This window comes from Mixophyes fleayi, chromosome 7, assembly GCF_038048845.1.
Source record: "Mixophyes fleayi isolate aMixFle1 chromosome 7, aMixFle1.hap1, whole genome shotgun sequence".
NCBI lineage: Eukaryota > Metazoa > Chordata > Amphibia > Anura > Limnodynastidae > Mixophyes > Mixophyes fleayi.
Window position 1 is genome coordinate 131,869,024 of NC_134408.1, and position 20,854 is coordinate 131,889,877.

At 39.0% G+C, this 20,854-nt stretch overlaps 1 protein-coding gene across 1 annotated transcript in view; it reads right to left on the minus strand.

Annotated features, from left to right (window-relative positions):
* The window catches only part of PSMD14 (proteasome 26S subunit, non-ATPase 14), a 51,199-nt gene that overhangs the window by 25,263 nt on the left and 5,082 nt on the right, over positions 1–20,854 (minus strand). Inside the window, exons 2-4 of the mRNA XM_075180765.1 lie at positions 18,010–18,061; positions 1,749–1,820; positions 1,096–1,215 (exon numbers count right to left, since the gene is read on the minus strand). Coding sequence (XP_075036866.1) covers positions 1,096–1,215; positions 1,749–1,820; positions 18,010–18,057 — 240 coding nt within the window. The 5' untranslated portion in view covers positions 18,058–18,061. The remainder of the gene's footprint in view (positions 1–1,095; positions 1,216–1,748; positions 1,821–18,009; positions 18,062–20,854) is intronic.

Sequence of the window (20,854 nt, forward strand, 5' to 3'; positions counted from 1 at the left end):
AAAGATTGTATCAGATTATTAGTCTTTGATTCATCTTAAATAATTTCATCTTTGATAATCTGTATAAGGCACCAATTGAATACTGTGCATATGTATTTATATATTAGCTGTTTCTGTGAGATAGATTATGCAACTTCTATCTTTTTCCCACTTATAAGGGGTTATAATTAGACACATATTATAAGATATGTTACTTGTAACCTACACAAGTGTTACTTGATACCAACAGACAGAAGCTTTTGTTGTTGTTGGATATCAAGAATGATAATATTATACATATATAAGGATTGATCCTATATAGTGCATGTGACATGTTTTTCATTATTTATCGAGATGCTGAATATTTACCTTTTTAATAAAAAAATAAATACACACACACACATATATATATATATATATATATATATATATATATATATATACACACACACACACATACACACACACACACACATACATATACACACAGACCTTTGCATATCTGAAGATACTTTGTGAATGCCTGACTAGAGCACTGTCCCATTTTTTGTATTTATTTACCAATTAAATATAGGCGGCATTAATAAAAGTCTGAGATGGGCGACGTCATTACAATTTAAGGCTCATTGTACAGAATACAAACCTCTTTCCGCCAAGAGCGGATAGGTATAAAATGATACATGTGGACATGGCAGTCATGTACGGGCACTACAACGTGATGAGCTGGAGTAAGATACATGAAAATGAACATACAATAAAATGAATAACTGGTGGGTCGACAGACTGTACAGAACATTGTGTCATATTAAGTGTTACAAATAAGAAGTTTCAAATTTCAAGTCCAAAAAAACATTGCATATGACAGGTAACTACTTTTATTGCCATTGCGACATTCTTTTTGGTTTAGGTTTGTTTTGCACACAGTGGAGTCATCTATTAATCTTTCCCATCCCACTTACTCCTTCCTACGTGCTTACCCTGATACACCATAATTTACACTTAGAAGTGGGCGTCTGTATAGTTATTTTATATGTCAAGATGTTTCAGCTCAGTGCTTTCCGTTCAAAATGAGTTATTAATAGTTACATATTTTTCAAACAGCAAAAAAGGACTTACAGTTCCAGACTGAGGCATGGCGAATACATCAATAACTCTGACTGTGTAGTCATCCACAAACTCTCCCAGCATCAGACCCATGACTTCCATGGGGACACCGGCCCGGCCGTGCTTTAGCATCTAGGACAAGAGTAGAACCATTAACACAAACCATGTGCTTCTTCTCCCATGGAAGCCGCTCACTGGGCTTTACTCATTTATCATTTCTTCAGCATGAAATATAATTTCATTCTTCCTATTGCCAACCCCCAAATTGTACGTGTCTGCTAAACAGGAAAACAATATTTTATATATTTTAAAACTGTAGCTGACAAATGGCATAAATTATTAGTAGAATTCTGGGGGAAGAGAAGGTCTCTGCAGCCACTGGGCCGAAAATGGGCAATTCTCATTCTTACAACAATGTTTCTCAATTACCATCAGAAGGCCATATATCTAAGGATATCTATAATCACAGATTAATTAAAATCAGTAAATATACCACCTCTTTCTCTAAAGGAAATACCTCCCATCCCATAGTGAGTACTTTAAGGTTTGGAAAACTTTGGACCCATCGTAGGCAGTGTAAGAATTCTGATAGAAACCTCTCGGACCTTTCCAACATTGACATTGCTAACTCAGAGAAAATAACCATAAAGTACCTGGATACATACCTTAAGCAAAGCTAATGAAGAAATATACACTTGCTCAGCGGTGTCCACTGCAGGCGCATCGGTGGGGGGCCCCTAAAAAATACAATACAATGTTTATTTGATAACAGAATAATCTCATGTGTGCCCCTGGTTAATATATATAACATGATCTTAGAAAGAATACACTATTGCTTGGTTATGATGGGAAGAGAAACTGTAACATTAATGAAACTTATGTCACAAGAACATTCCTATTCCTTACATCCCATACATGCAAAATAATTATTTCCCCAATTACCGCTCTCTCATTTGTTGTGACAGTGTGAACGTGAGTGTGGTTGTTAAACTGATTTATAGACAAGTTTGCAGCAACGCAATGGATATAGAATAAATGTAGGCGAGTGTGCCTTTTCTTCAGTTATTTATCCAGATATATTTCACAATGGAAGTTAAAGTACTGAAAATAAACATAGTAGTATTTTACTTCTCATTTAAAAAGAAAATAATCTCAAGTTAAGACTATGGAATTGTTTTTCAAAGACTCGGGGGTAAATTTACTAAACTGCCAGTTTGAAAAAGTGGAGATGTTGCCTATAGCAACCAGATTCTAGTTACCATTTAGTACATTCTACAAATTGACAGCTAGAATCAGATTGGTTGCTATAGGCAACATCTCCACTTTTTCAAACCAGCAGTTTCGTAAATATATCCCTCAATCTCAAAATTGACTCCATAACATTTCAAAAACCTCAGTTTACTGAATTAAAAATAAATTAAATCAGACATTTTCCAGAAATTCAGCTTATCTGAAATGTGCTAATGGGAATCCAACATTCTAAGTAATTTATGTCTGTTTGGACGGAATCCTGCTGCACAAGATAGGATAGTTCTTTGCATAAATAATAATAAAGAGGTAGAAGTAGTTTCGAAGACCACATCACTAGTGCGGCTTTTAATTCCCTTTAAAAGTACCCGTCTCACACATGTTTTGTGGGCTATACCAATATTAATGAGAATGAAGTCTATCAATTCACTAGGAACTCCGGACACAAACAGGACACCTCGACCTCATGTCCTAGCTATTCATAAGAGCCTAAAGACCATTTAAAGGAGTAATGCATCTTAAAAGGCATGTCAATAACTTTAAAATTGGAAATGTATAACAGGTTAAACCTCAGGAGCCAAAAACCAGGCATAAAATTACAAAACAAGTCACAGACCACCCACCCCCTTCCCCCCTATTTTTAAGCATATATTTTAATAACATTAAAAAGAAATTGCTTAAATAAATACAACAAATATGTTCAAAAGCACTTGATCCAAGAGCACAAATTTATAGTCAACATTCAAATCTAGAACATTTTAGATGGAGATCTGAGGCCGAAAAACAGAGAAGCATGAAGGAAATTAGAACAAAGTAAATTCTTCTGGTTTGTGGTGAAAGGTCGGTTACAAGACACTTAACAATCGATCTGACTGATTTATCTCTAAAAAAGTATAGCTGCTACAATCTCCCTTTAACTGTCTAAAAGTGTTAGCCAGCGAGCTGACCTGCCTGCAGGGCAATAATCACAGCCTTCACTCAGGAGGTAGAGACCTGGAGCGCTGTATCTCGGGCTTCCACTAACACACAGCCCAGGATAATGATGATATCATGATAATGTAATTGGGAAGAGCAGAGAAACTAATTTCAGCTCTCCAATGCCCGAGACCCATTGCAATAACCCAGGACCTTTTTTTTTCCTTTTGCAAAATAGAAGCCGACTGGAAAATTCAAGGCTTTAGCAGACGACAAATGTATTATATAACTTTAAAATAAATAACAAAAAACATGACAATAGCCCATAAATTCCACAATAATAGTTGTCTATTTGGAATTTACTTCTGAAAAACAAAAAAAATAGTAACAATATTAATAACTACAACCTAATTGTTATACACTACACATGGAGAAAGTGCACTAACCAGGAGAAGGAAGACACAGTTACAATTAATATTTTAGTTTCACTCAGCAAGCTTTAGTCTCCCAGCTCCAAGTAACCCATTAATAATATTAAGAATGAAATCCAAACTATCCAATAAGATGAAGAGCGAGCAGACTTCTCTTTCCACGTGTCCTTGAAATTAGAGTTCATTTGATTGTGGTTTAAAAAAAATTTGATACATTCTAAGAAATTATTACTGTACAGTTGCATAAAACAAATTTCGTTTCTTTGACAAATATTGTGTTTTATTTTTATACTAATCATAAAGTACTCTGAAAAACCCCTATTGCATTTTTTTTTCTGATTAAATCAACCTCACCAGCCTGAGAGATATTCACACTACAGTAAAAATAGAAAAATATAAACTCAATTTTTTTTTTCTTAAAGTATGTCATTAAAAATAAATGTGCTGGTAGCTACTTATGCTAGAAGTCAACATACTGTCTATCTTTTCACATGGGCAGTACTTGTTGACAAAGTGCTACGAGAAAGGATTTGAGACGGTAACAGCACAAACCTAATGTGTTATCAGCTCAGGCCTTTTAGCAAAATTATTAACACTATTAGCCGATTTACTCCACCTTCCCGTTAGTGTGAACTTCTAGTGCTTACTTAGCCAGGTTTATTAAATACCTGCTGATTAAACAAGAGTCAAAACGACTGATAAGAAAACTGTAATCGTACACTGAACTGTGTTTGCTGTAAATAAGCTTACAAAGTAATGAATACTAACAAGGTCTAAAATATTACACAACTCTTAGTTTTTGGTTCATGAAGTGTTGAAGGATGACAAGCTTTTTGTTTTTAATAAACATGCTTGGTGGTCGGCGTTTGTTCAGGCTTCAGTTGATGTTGGACTACTTTCAGAAGGCGGAAAAAAGGTCTCTTTAGGAAGGGGGTGCAACAAGATAATGATACACTGATAATGCACGGTGACATTAATTTAGCTGAAAAGGGGATTTGGCTGGGCATAAATCTATACTTAATCCAATTGCTTTAAAATTTACCATGTGTATTTGTAAATGGCTCAAATGTCAACATATAACAGGAAGAAAATAAAAGTAGTAAGGATAACAAATAAATCACCTAGATAGATCTCGTCACAGAGATTGTTTATTTCATACTCAAGTAGCAATCCTTTAATACTTTAATTTTGTGAGCATTAAACAAGCAGTGTGAAAAACAAGCTGCATGTAAACCACAGCTACTGCAGCTGCTTCGGTGCCGAGCGAAGCCAACCTGTTATAGGAGGTGTTAATTGGCAATAGGAGTACAAGTCAGAAGCATGTTCCCCATTGTCCAAACCCAGCAAGGCTAGGTCATTAATGTGGAAATGAATTTTTTCCTGCTGCTTTTAACCCCTTCTGGTTTTAACGGTCGCTTGTAAGCATCATATAGAATTAACCTACAAGCGGGAAACAAAGTAACAGCAGAAATTAAGAGAAGAATGGAACCGAAGTATTTCTTACATGGAGGAGGGATAATTCAAACACAGAAGACCAGAGTGCAATGCATGCTCACGCTAAGATGCTCTTGCATTTCATATATACGCTTTAAAAGCACAGATTACTGTAAGAGGTTGAGGAAGTAATGAATGAATTGAAAGGTTAGGGGACATTAAAATAGCTTACCTGAAATTAGCTTTGGTTTTGTTTATCAATTTACTTGACATGTTTTAAAGCTGCACTACCACCTAGTACTAGGTCCTACAGCCCCACCGCCCACACCTAGCCGAAGCCTGCGGCACGCAGCCCTTTCCCCCGGCTTTGTGCCGCTTCTGTAATTCAGTAGCGGCAAACTAAATTTGGAAACCAACTTAAAATGGTTTTGGGGTGTTAACAGGAAGACTATCTGAAAGCTCCAACATCTTGATTTCGGCTAGTGACTGGCAACAGGAGCGCCACCTTTTACAAGGTGGTAGTGCTGCTTTAACAATGGTGTGCGGTGGATAAATCATACTTGCCTACTTTATATTTTCCCAGAGGAGAAGTGAATTGAGGGAATCACAAATCGTGTCATCATGGCCGCCCCCACCTGCAGGATGTGGGAGAATGGCCTGCTCTCCCAGGAGTCTGGGAGACCTGCCCAAAATTCCGGGGCGTCTCCTGGATATTCCGGGACAGTGGGCGAGTATTGCGTAAAGAAACAGCCAGAGATCATAAAATGTATTTTTATAAATTGAGAAGGTTCAAACATATTAAATGGGCCAGAGCTATAATTCTACAATAACCTTAGAGTGAAACTATAGTAAATAGTGCTCCCAACATGACATAACCATAAAGAAATAATAATGCACAAGTGACACTAAACATATGTACATCCTTATATTTAGTAAGTAGGGGGTCATCGCGTCTATTTGGAGAGATGTGATATCACATGACTGTAAAACTGTTCTGCGAGGAAACTGTCAGTGAACACAAACATCCCTGGATATGAAGATCACATCCTACAACCAGCTTGTGTGGTTTCAACTGAAACTTTATTAATGTTATTTAAGTGATTCGGCTGTGATTTCTAATATTATACTCTAAGGGTACATAATCTAGGATGATTTTACATCTGCCTATGGTGAACTGCTCTGCAGTGTGTTGCTTGAATACTGGTTAAAATAGCAATCAATAGATCACTATAGTAAGCACACTTACAATACTCAAGGCAGTTTTAACAAACACCAGATGAATTAGGAATGTAATAATCAGTATTTTATCCAATAATCAAGCTGCGATGTCGTCCACTGGAGGCAGCGCTGAGCAATGGACTATCAGCGGATGTAATGCTAGCAGCTAGCATGTACCCCACCAAATGGGCTCTATAAGGAATTGCCATTAATGACTACACTTTAATTTCAAAATCCTTTGAAGGACGTAACCAATGCACACTGGCCTTATATAGCAGCATAAACATTGAAGATCTCTAGATTGTACTCATGATGTTTCAGTGACAAAAACGGTGCTTAAATAAATATATGTACAAATTTAGGAGGAATGGTTGAGGGGCAAGAAGTGTACTACTATGGAGGATGTGTTGGACATAAGGGAGGTAAATGAGTTACAGGGGAGGGGCACGATTCGCTCTCTAAGTCAAGCCTGACAAACCTGTGGCTCTCCAGGTGCTGTGAAACTACAAGCCCCCAGCATGCTTTGCTAGTAGATAACCAGCCAATAGCTGCATGAACTTGCAGTTTCACAACACCTGGAGAGCCACAAGTTGGCCATACCTGCCCTATGTGATGTGACCATGCCCCCCTACAATCCTGCCTGTGGATTTTGGGACAAGGAAAATTTGGGCAACATTACTTAGTGAAAGTAAGTTATGAGTAGTCTAAATTGGTCACATTCCAACTGATAGAAGTAATGCTTAGAAAGAAATGCACCTTTGGAGAACCAAATGTCAAATGCGAGACGTAGATACCCGAAAATTTTTATCTATGCAGAGATAAACAATTAACACCCTATATACAAATCGATTATGTGGGCAAACTAACCAACGAATTCATATTTAACCCCCCTACAATTTACAAGAATCCGATATGCCCTAGACATTTGTAGTCAAACCATTCCTTGGCTGTTGGAAGGATCGTGTGTGAGTACTCCGTGCTGCATAGGGATCAGTATAATAAGTTCACTCCCAAGTATACAAAGTGCAGCGTAGGAGCCATCCAAACACCTGTGTGTATCTACCTCTATAGGAAACCTGCTTTACAGATAAATGTCAGTAGGAGACATCATCAATTGGCCAACATAGAATACAGGGATATAATTTGCAAATGTTAAGCTTAAGAGTTGGGTACTTAAACTACGCCAATAGTTAAAGGATATCTACCCAATGCAATGCTAAAAAACGTCATTAGACTCATAAAGCCTTTCCAAGATTATAAACTTTTCCTCAAATGATTCAGATCTATTTACTTCTTAGAAGCCTGATCTGTGTCCAGTTGTCCCAAATAGGTCTTAGGGTTATGTTTCACAACCCAAACCTCTTTGGCAACTGCCAGCAACTCAAGAAGGATAAATGATACAGTCACCTTCTTCCAGAAGGCAACAGGAAACACTATTTCTATTATTATTATAGCTTAAAACAGTCTATGTAAATGACACAAGGGGGAGATTCAATTTGGTGCGAGGTGTCTCCAGAATGTCCGTGGAGACACTTCGATCCAATGTTACTGTTGGAATCTCCGCTCAATTGTCCCCTCGCTCCCCATACAGTAGCAAGGGAACACAAGCAGAGATTTCTTCCGTAACAGCCGGCAATGTGTGCAGCCAGACATCCCGGTGATGTCCACGCACCACATCGACAGAAATTGAATCTCCCCCACAGATTCACTTGACTACGTGACTATTTGTCTACACAGAGCGGAGTTGTGAGCGGAGCCAATATTCATGAAAATTGGCCAGGAAGTAGCAACATCACTGAGGCATTAGTATGGCTCACATAATATTGTCAAATAAAAACCAGACCCCATGTGACCTGATGTACTATCAGAATTAAATAGTAACCTTTTGTTCCTTATGTTAATCTCCATGAATCAAGAGCTAAGATTTTTGTTGGAAGAAAAGATGACAGTCCTGGAATAAATGGGACATACTCTGTGCTCAATATTCTAGTAATATCATTAGTTCCCAGATAATTAATTGGCTCAACCAGTATTCAGCCAACTAAAAAATGCTGCCTCCATAGTGTTTAAGCTTCAGCTAAACTTTAACTGTGTGTGGTGGTAGGAAAGTTTTAAACACTTCATGGAAAGAGATAATTATAGGGATAATGAGCCCAATTCTGCAAGCATGAGGTGATCAGGGAAGGGTGTGGTAGGGCCAAGAGTCAGATGAGCACAAAATTCTGACAATACCACAAAAAATGAATTATAGAGCAATATAAAAGGTGCACTAATTAATAACAAATAGCGAGACCAGCAAAAAAAATAAACAAATAAACCAAGCTGCACATAACCCAAAATGTATTTCCCAGTTCACAGTGGCCAAATAACACACAGATAAATATAATGGCACTTACACTGCGCGGGAAAAGGCCGCAGTGTAAGTGACAGCCTTGTCGTCCGCAGTCTTGGAAGATGAATGCGAGGAGTAGTACAGCGGACACACTCATGAACTGCCCAAAAGGAGGGACTTTTGAAAGCTCTGCACCAAAGTCAGGCCATTTGTTGGAAGGAAATAGTGGAATGATACTCTGGTGTATGAAAAGGAAGACCTACAGGCAGAAGTCACCTGTGGTACATATAAGAATATTAAGGGACATATTAAAGGCTTTAGAAACCATGGATGCCACCCAAAAAATATGGCTAAGGCAACCTATCCGAGTCAACAATATTGTCACTGTTATGGGCCCATTCAACATGACAGAGGCAGAATTCCCCTCAAGACACAGAACTAGACAGAGCCCTGCATCCTAAAGTTTTCTCCGATCTCCATAGAGATGCAATATACAAAGCCACTTTAATGAAGCACAGCTACAAATGTTGTCTTGCCTGGCATGGAGCATGACACAAACATGGAGGCTGGTCCAAAGGACTCAAAATGCTATAGGTACCCCTAATGCCCTCATGGCCACAAATAGATAGCAGATAATGATGATACACAGTACTTTCTCCACCAAAGAAAGTCCCAGAGATCCGAACTGGAATTTCAAAAGGCTAATTGGCAAACACAAGAATCCATGCAGAAGTAAAGGGCCGAGGGAAACCAGGAAGGTGAGGTTCACCATCAGATAATTTAAGCAGGCTCAACAAATCTAGACCAGCAACCCCTGACCCTTTCAATTCATGAATTAGAGGTGTGGTTTATGTTCTAATGAGTAAATCGCCACACAGCTAAAGTGCTTTTGTCTTACTTGCCTAAGTGACAGTGCTCAGCTATTGTGTTCTTAATTCCAATAGAGCCATGAAGAAATCTCCTATCTCAGAGAAATTGAACTATCCCTCTTGGAGACTACATGGTGAACTCCTCACTCTCACTCATCTAGGACTAGCTATTTGTTTATGGAAAACAAAGTCAAATCAATGAATGCTATAAAATACCCACCTGTTCTCTTCTGGTACCTTGGCTGGGCCATTTGACATGAATTGCTGCTAGAATGGCTGTCTACATTGTGTTTTCTGCACTCATTGTCACATACCATGGTCACAAACACATGCTTGGAAGACGCTGGGACTGCATCTCTGCCTCTCATTGAGAACAGCCTCATCCTGGCACTCTTTGACCCTTCAAAGGAAAAATTCTGGCAGACAAGGACCACTCTGGACAGCCGTAATGTGGACACCACCTGACATCAAAGGGGTAATACCAGCTATGGATGATGGGGACCGAGTGCCGACTCTTTATATACGTGACCAAATAATGGCCTGTAGCCTCTGAAGGGTCCCCAATTATGGTTACTGGTCTACGTCCAGAATCAACATGATTGTCAGTATAAATCTAGAGAATGGCACAAAACTAAAAATATTGTTTAGAGACTGTGTTGAAACGCACTACACAATAAGCTCTTTAATGGTATGTTAATGCGAAATGTGTACAATCCATGAAGCTGGATTCCAAATTCATCACTGTACCCTGTTTTAAATTCCTTAGGTTAGGAGACCTTATTGTGGAAGATCCTAGTTCTCAGGTTTTCAGCTAACTTTTCACGGTTGTGTGTTCTGGTGCTCCACTTCCAGCTACCATGTATGTTTTGGTGGTTGATTTTGGCTTGCCGACTTGGAGATGCACGTTAGTCAGTCCTTCAGAAGGATTGGCCTCTTCAAGTGTCCGACTATAATTCCTGCTAAATGTGGATTTACAAATGCATGTTTATATATAATTTGGAGAACATGGAGGCAATGAATATCTCCCTACAGAGCCCACCAAATGGCCAGTTTCAGGTGGCATGTAAGGTACTTAAAAATTCCTTCTACCCACTGAGCCGATTATGTTTTTTCCCCCATGGATTCTGCTCACAATCGTGTGGGTTGTCAAAATTCAAGCTGTCAAAACAAACATACCTCAGATACTCCTATGCAAACTCTTCAAGTCCATTTACCTCAGACTGCCAGGATTATGGACAAAAGCTGTTCCACTGCGTCTCAACCCATTTAAATGGTTTGGTGCTAGACATAAACCAACATAAAACAGGTGCTAGACATTACTGATCAGCATTGTGAGGGCTGGACTGATCCGCTGTTGGGATTGGCTATAATGGGTTTATTAGGCTGTCAGCATCATTCACTCATTGCCTCCAACAGGATTAGCTTGGTGGTAGTCACTATCATGGAGCTGACAACACCGACATGGAATAGCCCGACATGATGAGACCGAAGGTGACATGCCCGACAGCGTGGTAATAGTGACAGCTTGAAAAGGAGACTTCAAACAGTTCAGATGAATGAACATCCCGGCAGCCTACTATGACGTCAGTTTCAAGCTCCCCACTATCGTTCGTGCTGTTAAGCTGCCAATTTAAGGAGGCACAGGCTGTAAAATGTCCTTTAGAAAGCCTAGAATATTGTACAGTCAGTGCCTTCTTAAATTAGCAGCTTAACAGCACAAACGATAGGGGGGAGCTTGAAAGGGACGTCATAGCAGGCTTCCGGGATGCTCATTCATCGGAACTGTTTGAAGTCTCCATTACAAGCTGTCACTATTACCATGTTGTCGTGCATGTCATCTTCGGTCTAATCATGTTGGGCTATTCCATGTCAGCTTTGTGATAAGGTACCCAACCAGATTAGCTTGCCTAGGTGTTTGTACTCTGTACTGTATCGAAGTCTGCGCGTTATTGACTTTGCTTATTTTGACTACTCTTGCCTGTAACTGGCCTCATCGTTTGCCTTGTCTGCTGCCTGCCCTGACCACGGTTTGTGACCCATACTTTTCTGGTGGCAGTCTGCCCCAATTTTGAATTTTATCAGATTATTCTTGACATTTTTTGTTGCTTGTCTTACTCCTTGTATACCTAGTCATTTAACACCAAATTACTGCTCAGGGCTTAGTCACTAATATATATCTGCATACACCAATCTTCATATACAGTACACCTATACTACAGCACAAGTCCTGAGGGCAACTGAGAACAGATGAGTTCTATAGGTTTATTAGGAAGCTGGTGGCAAACATTACACAGGCATACTTAAAAACAAAGAACGTCATGTTTATTAGATACATTTGTGGGAACAAACACTGCAGTCCGTGATATAAGAACAAACATTCCAGTCTGCGACAAACTTTTTAGCTGCCTCTAAACATTGTGGAATGAGTATTGTATGAAATGTCACTCGACTAAGGTGCAGAACTCGCACAATACAATAACCGTCAAATAGTGGGTGCAACTGGAGAAAATCTTACCACATTAGGCCTTACAATGCCTCACAACCTGGGCATGCCCTCCTCCCAAGACTGTATGTAAACTGGGGGGCAACTTTGAAGGCATGTGGGTCAATAATGCAGACTCTTGGCCTGTCATCTATCCCCTCAGTTACCACAGATTACCAGGGGAACCCTGCAGTCTCTGCTGAGGAACAGTCATATTGCTTGCTGACATTCAGCAGAGCAACTGCTAGTTCTACATATGAGAAAAGGAAACAGACTCCTATAAGGGGCACACAGAAGAAAAGGTAATGTCACCCTGGGGATGATGGCATCTTTGAGCAACTTAGACATTTGGCGACCCCTTTAAACCTTTACTCTGGCCACCGACTTCATGTGAACAGGTTTGCTGCACAGAAGACTCCACCCAACATGAGATTTCTGCATTATGTTGTAAGGTGACTGATGGAGCTTTTGTCAGAAATAAGTAGTAGAATGCAAGTCAGTTATTTTAAATTGCTCACTACATAGGGGCACATTGCACACACCAGTCTTTCTGCATCAGTTTGACAGGAGTCTGACCTCAATACTCAGTGGAAGGAGTAGGGTCCCTATTATAACTCTCTCAGTGCGACAACCAAATTACTTCCATTCCCCTATGCAAACAACACTGCTCCTGTCACATGCAGTCCTCCCATTCTCACTGACACCATCACGAGTGGACAGATCACAGCCTCCCACAAGATCGGCTCACCCGCTGAAATACTCTGTACTACTATGCACATTCCGTTGGTTCAATTGTAGCAAGGCAATACAGTCCAACTGCACCGTGACAATAGCCAATACGTGCAAAGAATTTCTGTAAGAACAGACTTGTCTTTGCTCAGTCTTTATAAGAGTGCTGTCCATTTAGAAATAAGTCACCATGGTGTCTCCCAGTCCATAAACCTGGCATTATTTAAGTGATGTTACCGCAATCTGTATTTTTAACTCATTGAACGCCTTCGCAGAGAGTTTGAATATCATTGCTAGTTTTTAAACCTTCTAATGAAAAGCAATGTTCACGTAACAATGTGCTCCCTGATTAAACAGCTCACTTACATAACAAGTGTGACAAGTAATATTTACTCAGTCAGGAGCGGATGAGAAATTGGTCTCGTGCTACTGGCAGGTCTTACAGGTCTGCATATATATTATGACTGTGTTCTCAAAAGCTGTAGAAAACAGTTTTTTTGTGTTATTTAATGACAAGCCCCATGCCTGGGAATTCACTTTCCAAGTGATAAGGTTTGAGTGCCATCCATGATGCCCTATCCTGGAAGTAACCCAACAATCCCATCTGATAAAATATACTCACAGATGGGAGCACATGATAGATAATTGGCACTAGGTTTAGGAAATCTAGTGGCTATTGCCATGCAAGCTTACTACCTCTCCAAATCAAAGAGCACGACACTGTTAACAAAACCAGGTTCAGCTATTCTACATTAGAGAAAGTACAATACACTAATGCCACCCAAAACTAGTTTCTCTAACAGAGAACTTCATGAAGTTGTTTGTAATGATGTTGCAGTGATAAGTGCTGTGTTCATTTATTTTTCTTTTAACTATAGTTAAATAAGCTGTTTACGCTATACTGCCATCATTATGCAGTAGGCATTTTTTGAGTAACTATACAGCAAAACAAGAAGGATATATAATGTGATCATCATATCTGCTCGATATTAACATTGGTATCTTAGAGAAAGCCCAACTTATATGATTTTTGGACTTAATACATTCAGCACTCACATTGCACATGGACTCTGCACTTGTGGTATTGAAATCTAATCATGCTTGTGGTTATATTGAGCCAAATTAGGGGTTTGTTAACGCCCCTTTGCTTGGCCTTCCCACTGTCATCATAACCACCCTCATCATTAGGCTATGTACCGCAAGCCATGCTGGGAGTGAATTATCACACATGACATATAGGCAGGAGAGCATTAGAAGAAAATGTGGAGAACATGGTAGAGACACATATTTAATCATCATCATCATCATCTATTTATATAGCGCCACTGATTCTGCAGCGCTGTACAGAGAACTCACTCACATCAGCCCCTGCCCCATTGGGGCTTACAGTCTAAATTCCCTAACACACACGGGTCAATTTGTTGGCAGCCAATTAACCTACTAGTATGTTTTTGGAGCGTGGGAGGAAACCCACGCAAACACAGGGAGAACATACAAACTCCTTATAGATAAGGCTATGGTCGGGAATTGAACTCATGACCCCAGTGCTGTAAAATCATCAGATAACAGTGTTCTCCCCAGTAAATTTTGCTGGCCAGCTGGCATTAAGAAGTAGCTGGGTGGTGGCAGTTGTAATACTTTGCAATAATTCTGAAAAATGTTGGAGGTTATTGCCCACACCTGCCAGGACTGGTCAGACTGGTGGTCAGTGGTCTAACACACTCTGCTGGCTGTAATGCTCACATAGTGCCTGCTGGGGAGAACACTGAGATAATGCAGTCATGTAAATGTCTGTGGCAAGAATACGAATATTACATTTATTGTACAAATGGAAAATAAAATATACATATAGTTCATTTGCCTATAAGATCACCAAGCAGCAAAACAGTTGCTTTGTATTCACTTTGTGCACCTTCATATTTGTTTTATGAAATATATAGATATACACACGCCTCAAACTTTGGCTCAGGGCATTCAAGGTTGGTGTTTTCCAAAACGTTCAATGGTAAAAACCATATTACAGTGGGCAAAATGAACGTCATAGAGCATGACCATTAAACGGCCTCAGATAAACCAAAAGATTAAATGGAACATGTGTAAATAGAAATGAATGTGGAGCCTCAATACAGCACCATTACGGGCTTTTACAACATAAAGCCCGGTCGTAACCTATTAAGGACAGGAAAGTGTTGTTTGTTGCACTGTATACATCATGCATATGATTTACACTACTGGTTTCTTTAGTAGCATTAAAAAAAAAAAAAAATTAACATTTTGCTAATTTCTCAGCAGAATCGATTGTATGAAGCCCATATGTCGACCTTTCAGACACATTTTCTCACATTTTAAGACGACAGATGACAGAAGCTGGAAGGAAGGACGTTAATTATGACATCATTAAAATGCGCGTTGAGAACTGTAATAGTAGTCAGATCGCACATATACAAGGTGAGAACCCGTTTGACTTGTCTCAAGTCTCCGGTACACAAAGGTCAAAAAAAAACAGTAGACAAAGATCAGCGGCAGACACATCATATGGTCATTGGTACATCATCTGCACAGCTCCGGGGTTAGCTTATAAAACCAGATGTGACTAAACACATCCTCCGTGCCAGCTGGGGCAGATCAGGAAAACATTTTATTCTTCTTATGGAACAGTCGCTACTCAAATAGACGTCAGTGATTCTTTGGGGTTCTTTATTTATGAATTAAAAAAACCTGTCTCATTGCTAAAGCCTCACTGATAGTATAGGGCAGTGATGGGCAACACGCAGACCTCAGCTCGTTCCAACTTTATTGTCAGAATTGTCTGTTATAGCTTGTGACACTTGTCTGCTGATATGTAGCTACAGAGTGGCGACTCTTGAGTCAATAAAATGTATTATTTTAACTTATTTCTGAGCGTAAGGGTGACGTGTGGCCCTTTTAAAGGTTAGAGTAGCCCGTTACCCGTTCCTGGTATAGGGCTCCCCAATCGCTCATCTGAGAGCTTTACAGCCCCCTTCACATAGATGTTGCCCTAAAATAATGTGGAAAAATATTTGTGTAGGCATATGGTAAACCTGACCATGTACTTTCATACAGAGATCAGTGACTATAGGCAGTTGCACTCGATCTATGCATTATGAATGCAGTGGCGGCTCAAGGCATGATCGACAATAGGAGTATAATTTCTAAACTTAGTTGGGAGGCCCAAAAACTTCTTGCACAGGGTGCTGCTAGACCTGGGGATGGCCCTGTATATATTAAGTCCCAAACTATTCAGAATTGTCGCTGTTGCAAATAATCAATGCTAGTATCAGAAGCACTGAAAATGTAACCCTGGCTGGATTTCATCTTTAACACAAAGTCCTGGATAGACTGGAGATGGACACTGTGAGAAGAGATTAAATACTAATTTAAGGGTAGGGTGCATTTATTAATGGATGACCTAAGACAGCACAAACTCCAAATATAGCCAACCAGCGAATACAAAACCAGGTACATAGCATCATCATTTATTTATATAACGCCAACATATTCAGTAGCGTTTTACAATTGGGGACAAACACAGTAAACTAATAAACAAACTGGGTAAAACAGACAAAGAGGTAAGAGGGCCCTACTCGTAAGCTTACAATCTATGGGACAATGGGAGTTTGATACATGAGGTTAAGTCTACATTTTTCATTTCGGCCCAGCCAGACTGCGGTGTGAGAATATTGGGGGAAGGAAGGGAACAGTAAATTCAGCCAAGACACATCTGAAAAGCTCCTTTATTTTTAAGGGATGATTTCTACAGATATTAATGAGTGTACCAGTCCCCAAGCAAAAATTGGATCCTAATTTTATAATGAAAAGAATGAAGAGCAACCCATCATGTTAAACCAAGAAAGAAGGTGTGCAACTGTCCAAAAGGGAGGTCCATTCACTGCTCCAGGGGCCAGTGGAACGGGTGGTGCAACATGAACATTCTGAAGCCTAACAGGGCCACATGCCAAAAATTTAGACTTACCACCGCACACACATTTCCAACAGGGCTTCAATAAACTGCAACTACAGAAAAGGGCGACAGTTGAAATTTAAGTCACTTGAAAACGCGACTATGACATTTCTGGTTTTAAAGCAGCAATGCACGGATCCGGCGCTTGACCCTAACCCTTAGATTAGATTATAGTGCCGCATTAAAACCAGAAATGTCAGAGTCGCGTTTTGTTTCTGTTAGGCTGCAGAACTTTCATGTCGCACTAAATTGTGTCGGACATATCACTATAGGAATAGTGACCTAAGCAGTGTTGAAATATCTTCCACTTTGGTCCATGCTCCAATTTTTACAATGGCCAGAACAAACCCAATATGTGTATAGATATAGGGGATTAAAATTCCTGGGGCTGCTGAGTTTTTTTATGAAGTTTCCTTCCATGTGTATTCCACTAAATAACACAATGGAAAAACATAACAAAACCTTTGCATAAGCTAACCGTTCAGGGGGTGGTGAAATAACTTCCATATCAAGGACAATTTTTCTCTCTCCAGTACATATTTACTGTAGGCCAAAATAGAACTGTCCCTCTATTACCTGATTCAGACATGTCCAGATGCTAAACTGAACACACACGGTTCAAGTTTGTTAATGTGTTCTTTCACATAGCGGCAACTTCTATCACATTTATCGCGTACGTCAGTAAAGGAGAGTACCTGTCCGAATAGTGCTACCCGAGGAGGGGTGCGAGCAAATCATGTGACATCCACATCCAATTTTGGGATGACCTGTTCAGCCAGGTATGCAGCTGCTTATGGTACCAAGACCACACACCAAATACATAACCATTTAAGTGCTCTTTCTATTTTGAGGATGGTGCAAAACAACCAGAATGCAATGCCATCTTCTCCCATCTGCAGGGAGTGACAAACAGGGGAAAAAGGGAGGATGCTGCCTAGTAAACACAAAGCATTTTCCTATTTTGGAGTAAACTGAAGAGACAAATTTAGCAAAACAATCTATTTCAATCTGCCAATAGTGTTCTTTCCACAGAAGCAGATGGGACAGGAGCACAAAAACAAGTGTTACAGTAAACCTTAAGGGCAAGGCAGGGACAGAAGCATATTAGAATTCAAAAAACCATTAGGTCAAATGTATTAAAAAAAGACAAACAGACAACAAATTGCACGGTGGTTGAGACTTAAACCACTTATTGAGTGATATCCAACGATTAATGATCAAGAATCATAATAAATATTTAAAATAAAAAAAACAATAATTAAGGTCATTGATTTTAGGCTACTGACCTGCCCAAGTCCAGGCATGCCACCACCAAGCCTTAGGAGTCTATCCATGTTCCTGCAAGGGAAGAGACAACATGCACCGTATAAGTCAATCTTTATCTATTGCATTCACCTTCAAACACTCAGTATGCCAAAAATATTAGTGGTAATTACAGCGGAACATCAGTCTTCCTGATAATTAACGCCACATATTAATTGAAGAATTATCTCCTCACTAATTAACAGACAGTATTTGCTTATTTAGGTTCAGTTACCATAAGCCATAAAGAAAAGTTGTTTTTAATGCAATATTTTATGTCAAAGGGTATTTTTGCCTTCAGTGAGCAACAGTAAGCGCCAGCTTAGAGAGCAAATCTGATTATTGCTCATAATATAACTTTTACATTCTACCTGACATTAACATTTATTCAATTAACTTCAATTAACTTACGGCTTGTCAGCTCCCATCAAAACTGAAAGTGAATGATATCAAGACAAGAATACACTCCCGGGCATTTATAAGGTCCTTATTTTTAGACAGTCTGCTTTCTGGTTGGTTAAGAGTTTTAAAAATATGTAGTAAAACATAATTACAGTGCAGACATAAACAAACCACACTCAGGCCTTGTATCCAAAAGCAACAATGCAAGTTCTAGTGTTATACTAATTATGTAACAGTATGCTGAGGGGGCGGGGGGGTCTTGGTGTTTAAATACAGGAAATAAACATAGCTGGGAAAACCTGTAACAAAGTCTAGGAAACTATTAAATTGTTTTAGAACATATATACTGAAACTAAAATGTTAGTTTCATTTCAGAACTCCAATTGTTAGCATTATATACAGATTGTTATTTTGTTCTGCTGCAGCTCGGAGGAAATAAAGCACTTACAAATACTGTTTTAATCCAAGAGGATCTTGCACACGAGGTGCCAGACAAAATATAACAAAGGAGAGTTAAAAGACAGTAGATCTTATTCAGTGTATCCATCCTGGCCGACAGGCACTTATAACAGTATGACTACTTTTACAATGAGGAAATGCCTAACTCTTTATGCTGCAGATTAAATTACAGCGCTAAATATTTTAACAAAAACAGCAGCAAAAAAAAAAAAAAAAAAGATTTGAAAGTCATCTTATTAAGTTAGCGTACATGGAAAAGTTGGTCTTGTGAGGTTTCATTCTGTTCCAGATAACAATGTATGTGCACAAGGGCATTTTTCCATACAAAAAATTAATGTTGAAATGCATATTTTTCCAATATGTTTTATTAAAGGTTTTATACATACTGCGCTGTATAGCATTCATTTAAAGCCCGATTCATTTAACGCATTTTATCTTGTGTTTCATGTATTGTTTGCATGTTAACCATACGTTAAAATGAATTGCTAATGCATGTTATGTGTCTTTAGATCTGTCCCACAAAATGTTTAGAACAAGTGCAGGAAATTGGATTTTTAAAACTGGACAAAAAGACAGAAACATTTAATAAAAACCTAAAAAAAAAAGAAAAAAAAAAAAAAAAGAATGCACAACTGTGGAAAAAAGCCCACGTACACTGGCCTGTCCTGTAAAATTAATGACATCATGCGAGTGTCTAACTTGTGCGCTGTAGTATGTGTATAATTGTGTACCAAGTCAGAGTAATTTTTTTTATTTTATTTCTTTTAACTATGCATTTGATGTTTTGTTATATGTAACATTTGCAATAATGTTCAATGAAACATATATACCTGTTTTATAATGATTTGTAGCTATTAATTGAGTAGTACTAAGGCAATTCTGTACAAATATATTCAGCCTTGCAGTAAAACAACAATAACACAGCTGTTTTACTTTCAGATAAATTAGAGAAAATAGCTTGATTTACGATGACAGAGAAAACAAATCTCTGGGATGTGACTGTGGCAACAAATACATGTTTTGTGATTCTGCTTATTTTTGAAGAACGCATATGCTCCCGATAGGGGGAAAAAAAATCCAACCACCTTGTATTGTGCATGGAAGTCATCCAACATCTACGTCTACCACTACACTGGAGGAATGAAGTATAGACTGACATTCAGGGACGAGTGACAGCACACAGTGTTACTATCAGATTCTGCTTTATGTCACAATGATCAAATGATGAGGAAGGATATTTTACTTATTTTCTTCCCAGTTATTGCACAGAATGAAGTTGGATAATTAAATCCCACACCTGTAGAAAAAAAAATGTCTATGCATATTTCTTACATTAAGGGCTCATTCATACATATGCGCTGTGCAAATGAGTAGAAGGCATGTAAAACAGCAGTTGCTTTAGATGTGTTTAAGTCGTGTCATTTTAGTGCGGTTTTTGGGCTTTTGATGTATTACTATAAACCTATCGTACTGACAGCAGGCGCCAACACATAAGAAAAACAAATTGTTGGACATTGTAAGGGGCCAATTCAATGGTCAGGGATGTCCGGCTGATCACTGCACCAATTTCCGCGTACTACAGTACCCAACATTGCAGATTTTCCTATACACCTCTATAGGGCTGCGGGGCAAAATCTGTGTTGTTACAACGCTGCAGAGTGCCCCTGCGACCACTCCTGCGGCACATCGCCAAGGATTTAACCGGCTACTAACATTTTAAGCTGCAATAAACTTTTAGAACACTATGGTGGGAACACGGAATCATTTACATCATTTTCACTGCAGTTTTCAGGTGTTAGTTTGCTGCTGAAAAGTGGATTAACATCAGAGAGGGTGGGTGTGAATGAGCCTTAAAACTACAATATAATTACAGAACTGTCAACTGAAACTACAGAAACAGTCTGTGAAGTTTTTTTCTAGTGGAATAAACTGATTTGTTTCTTAAAAGCAATCTGTTTAATAAAGAAG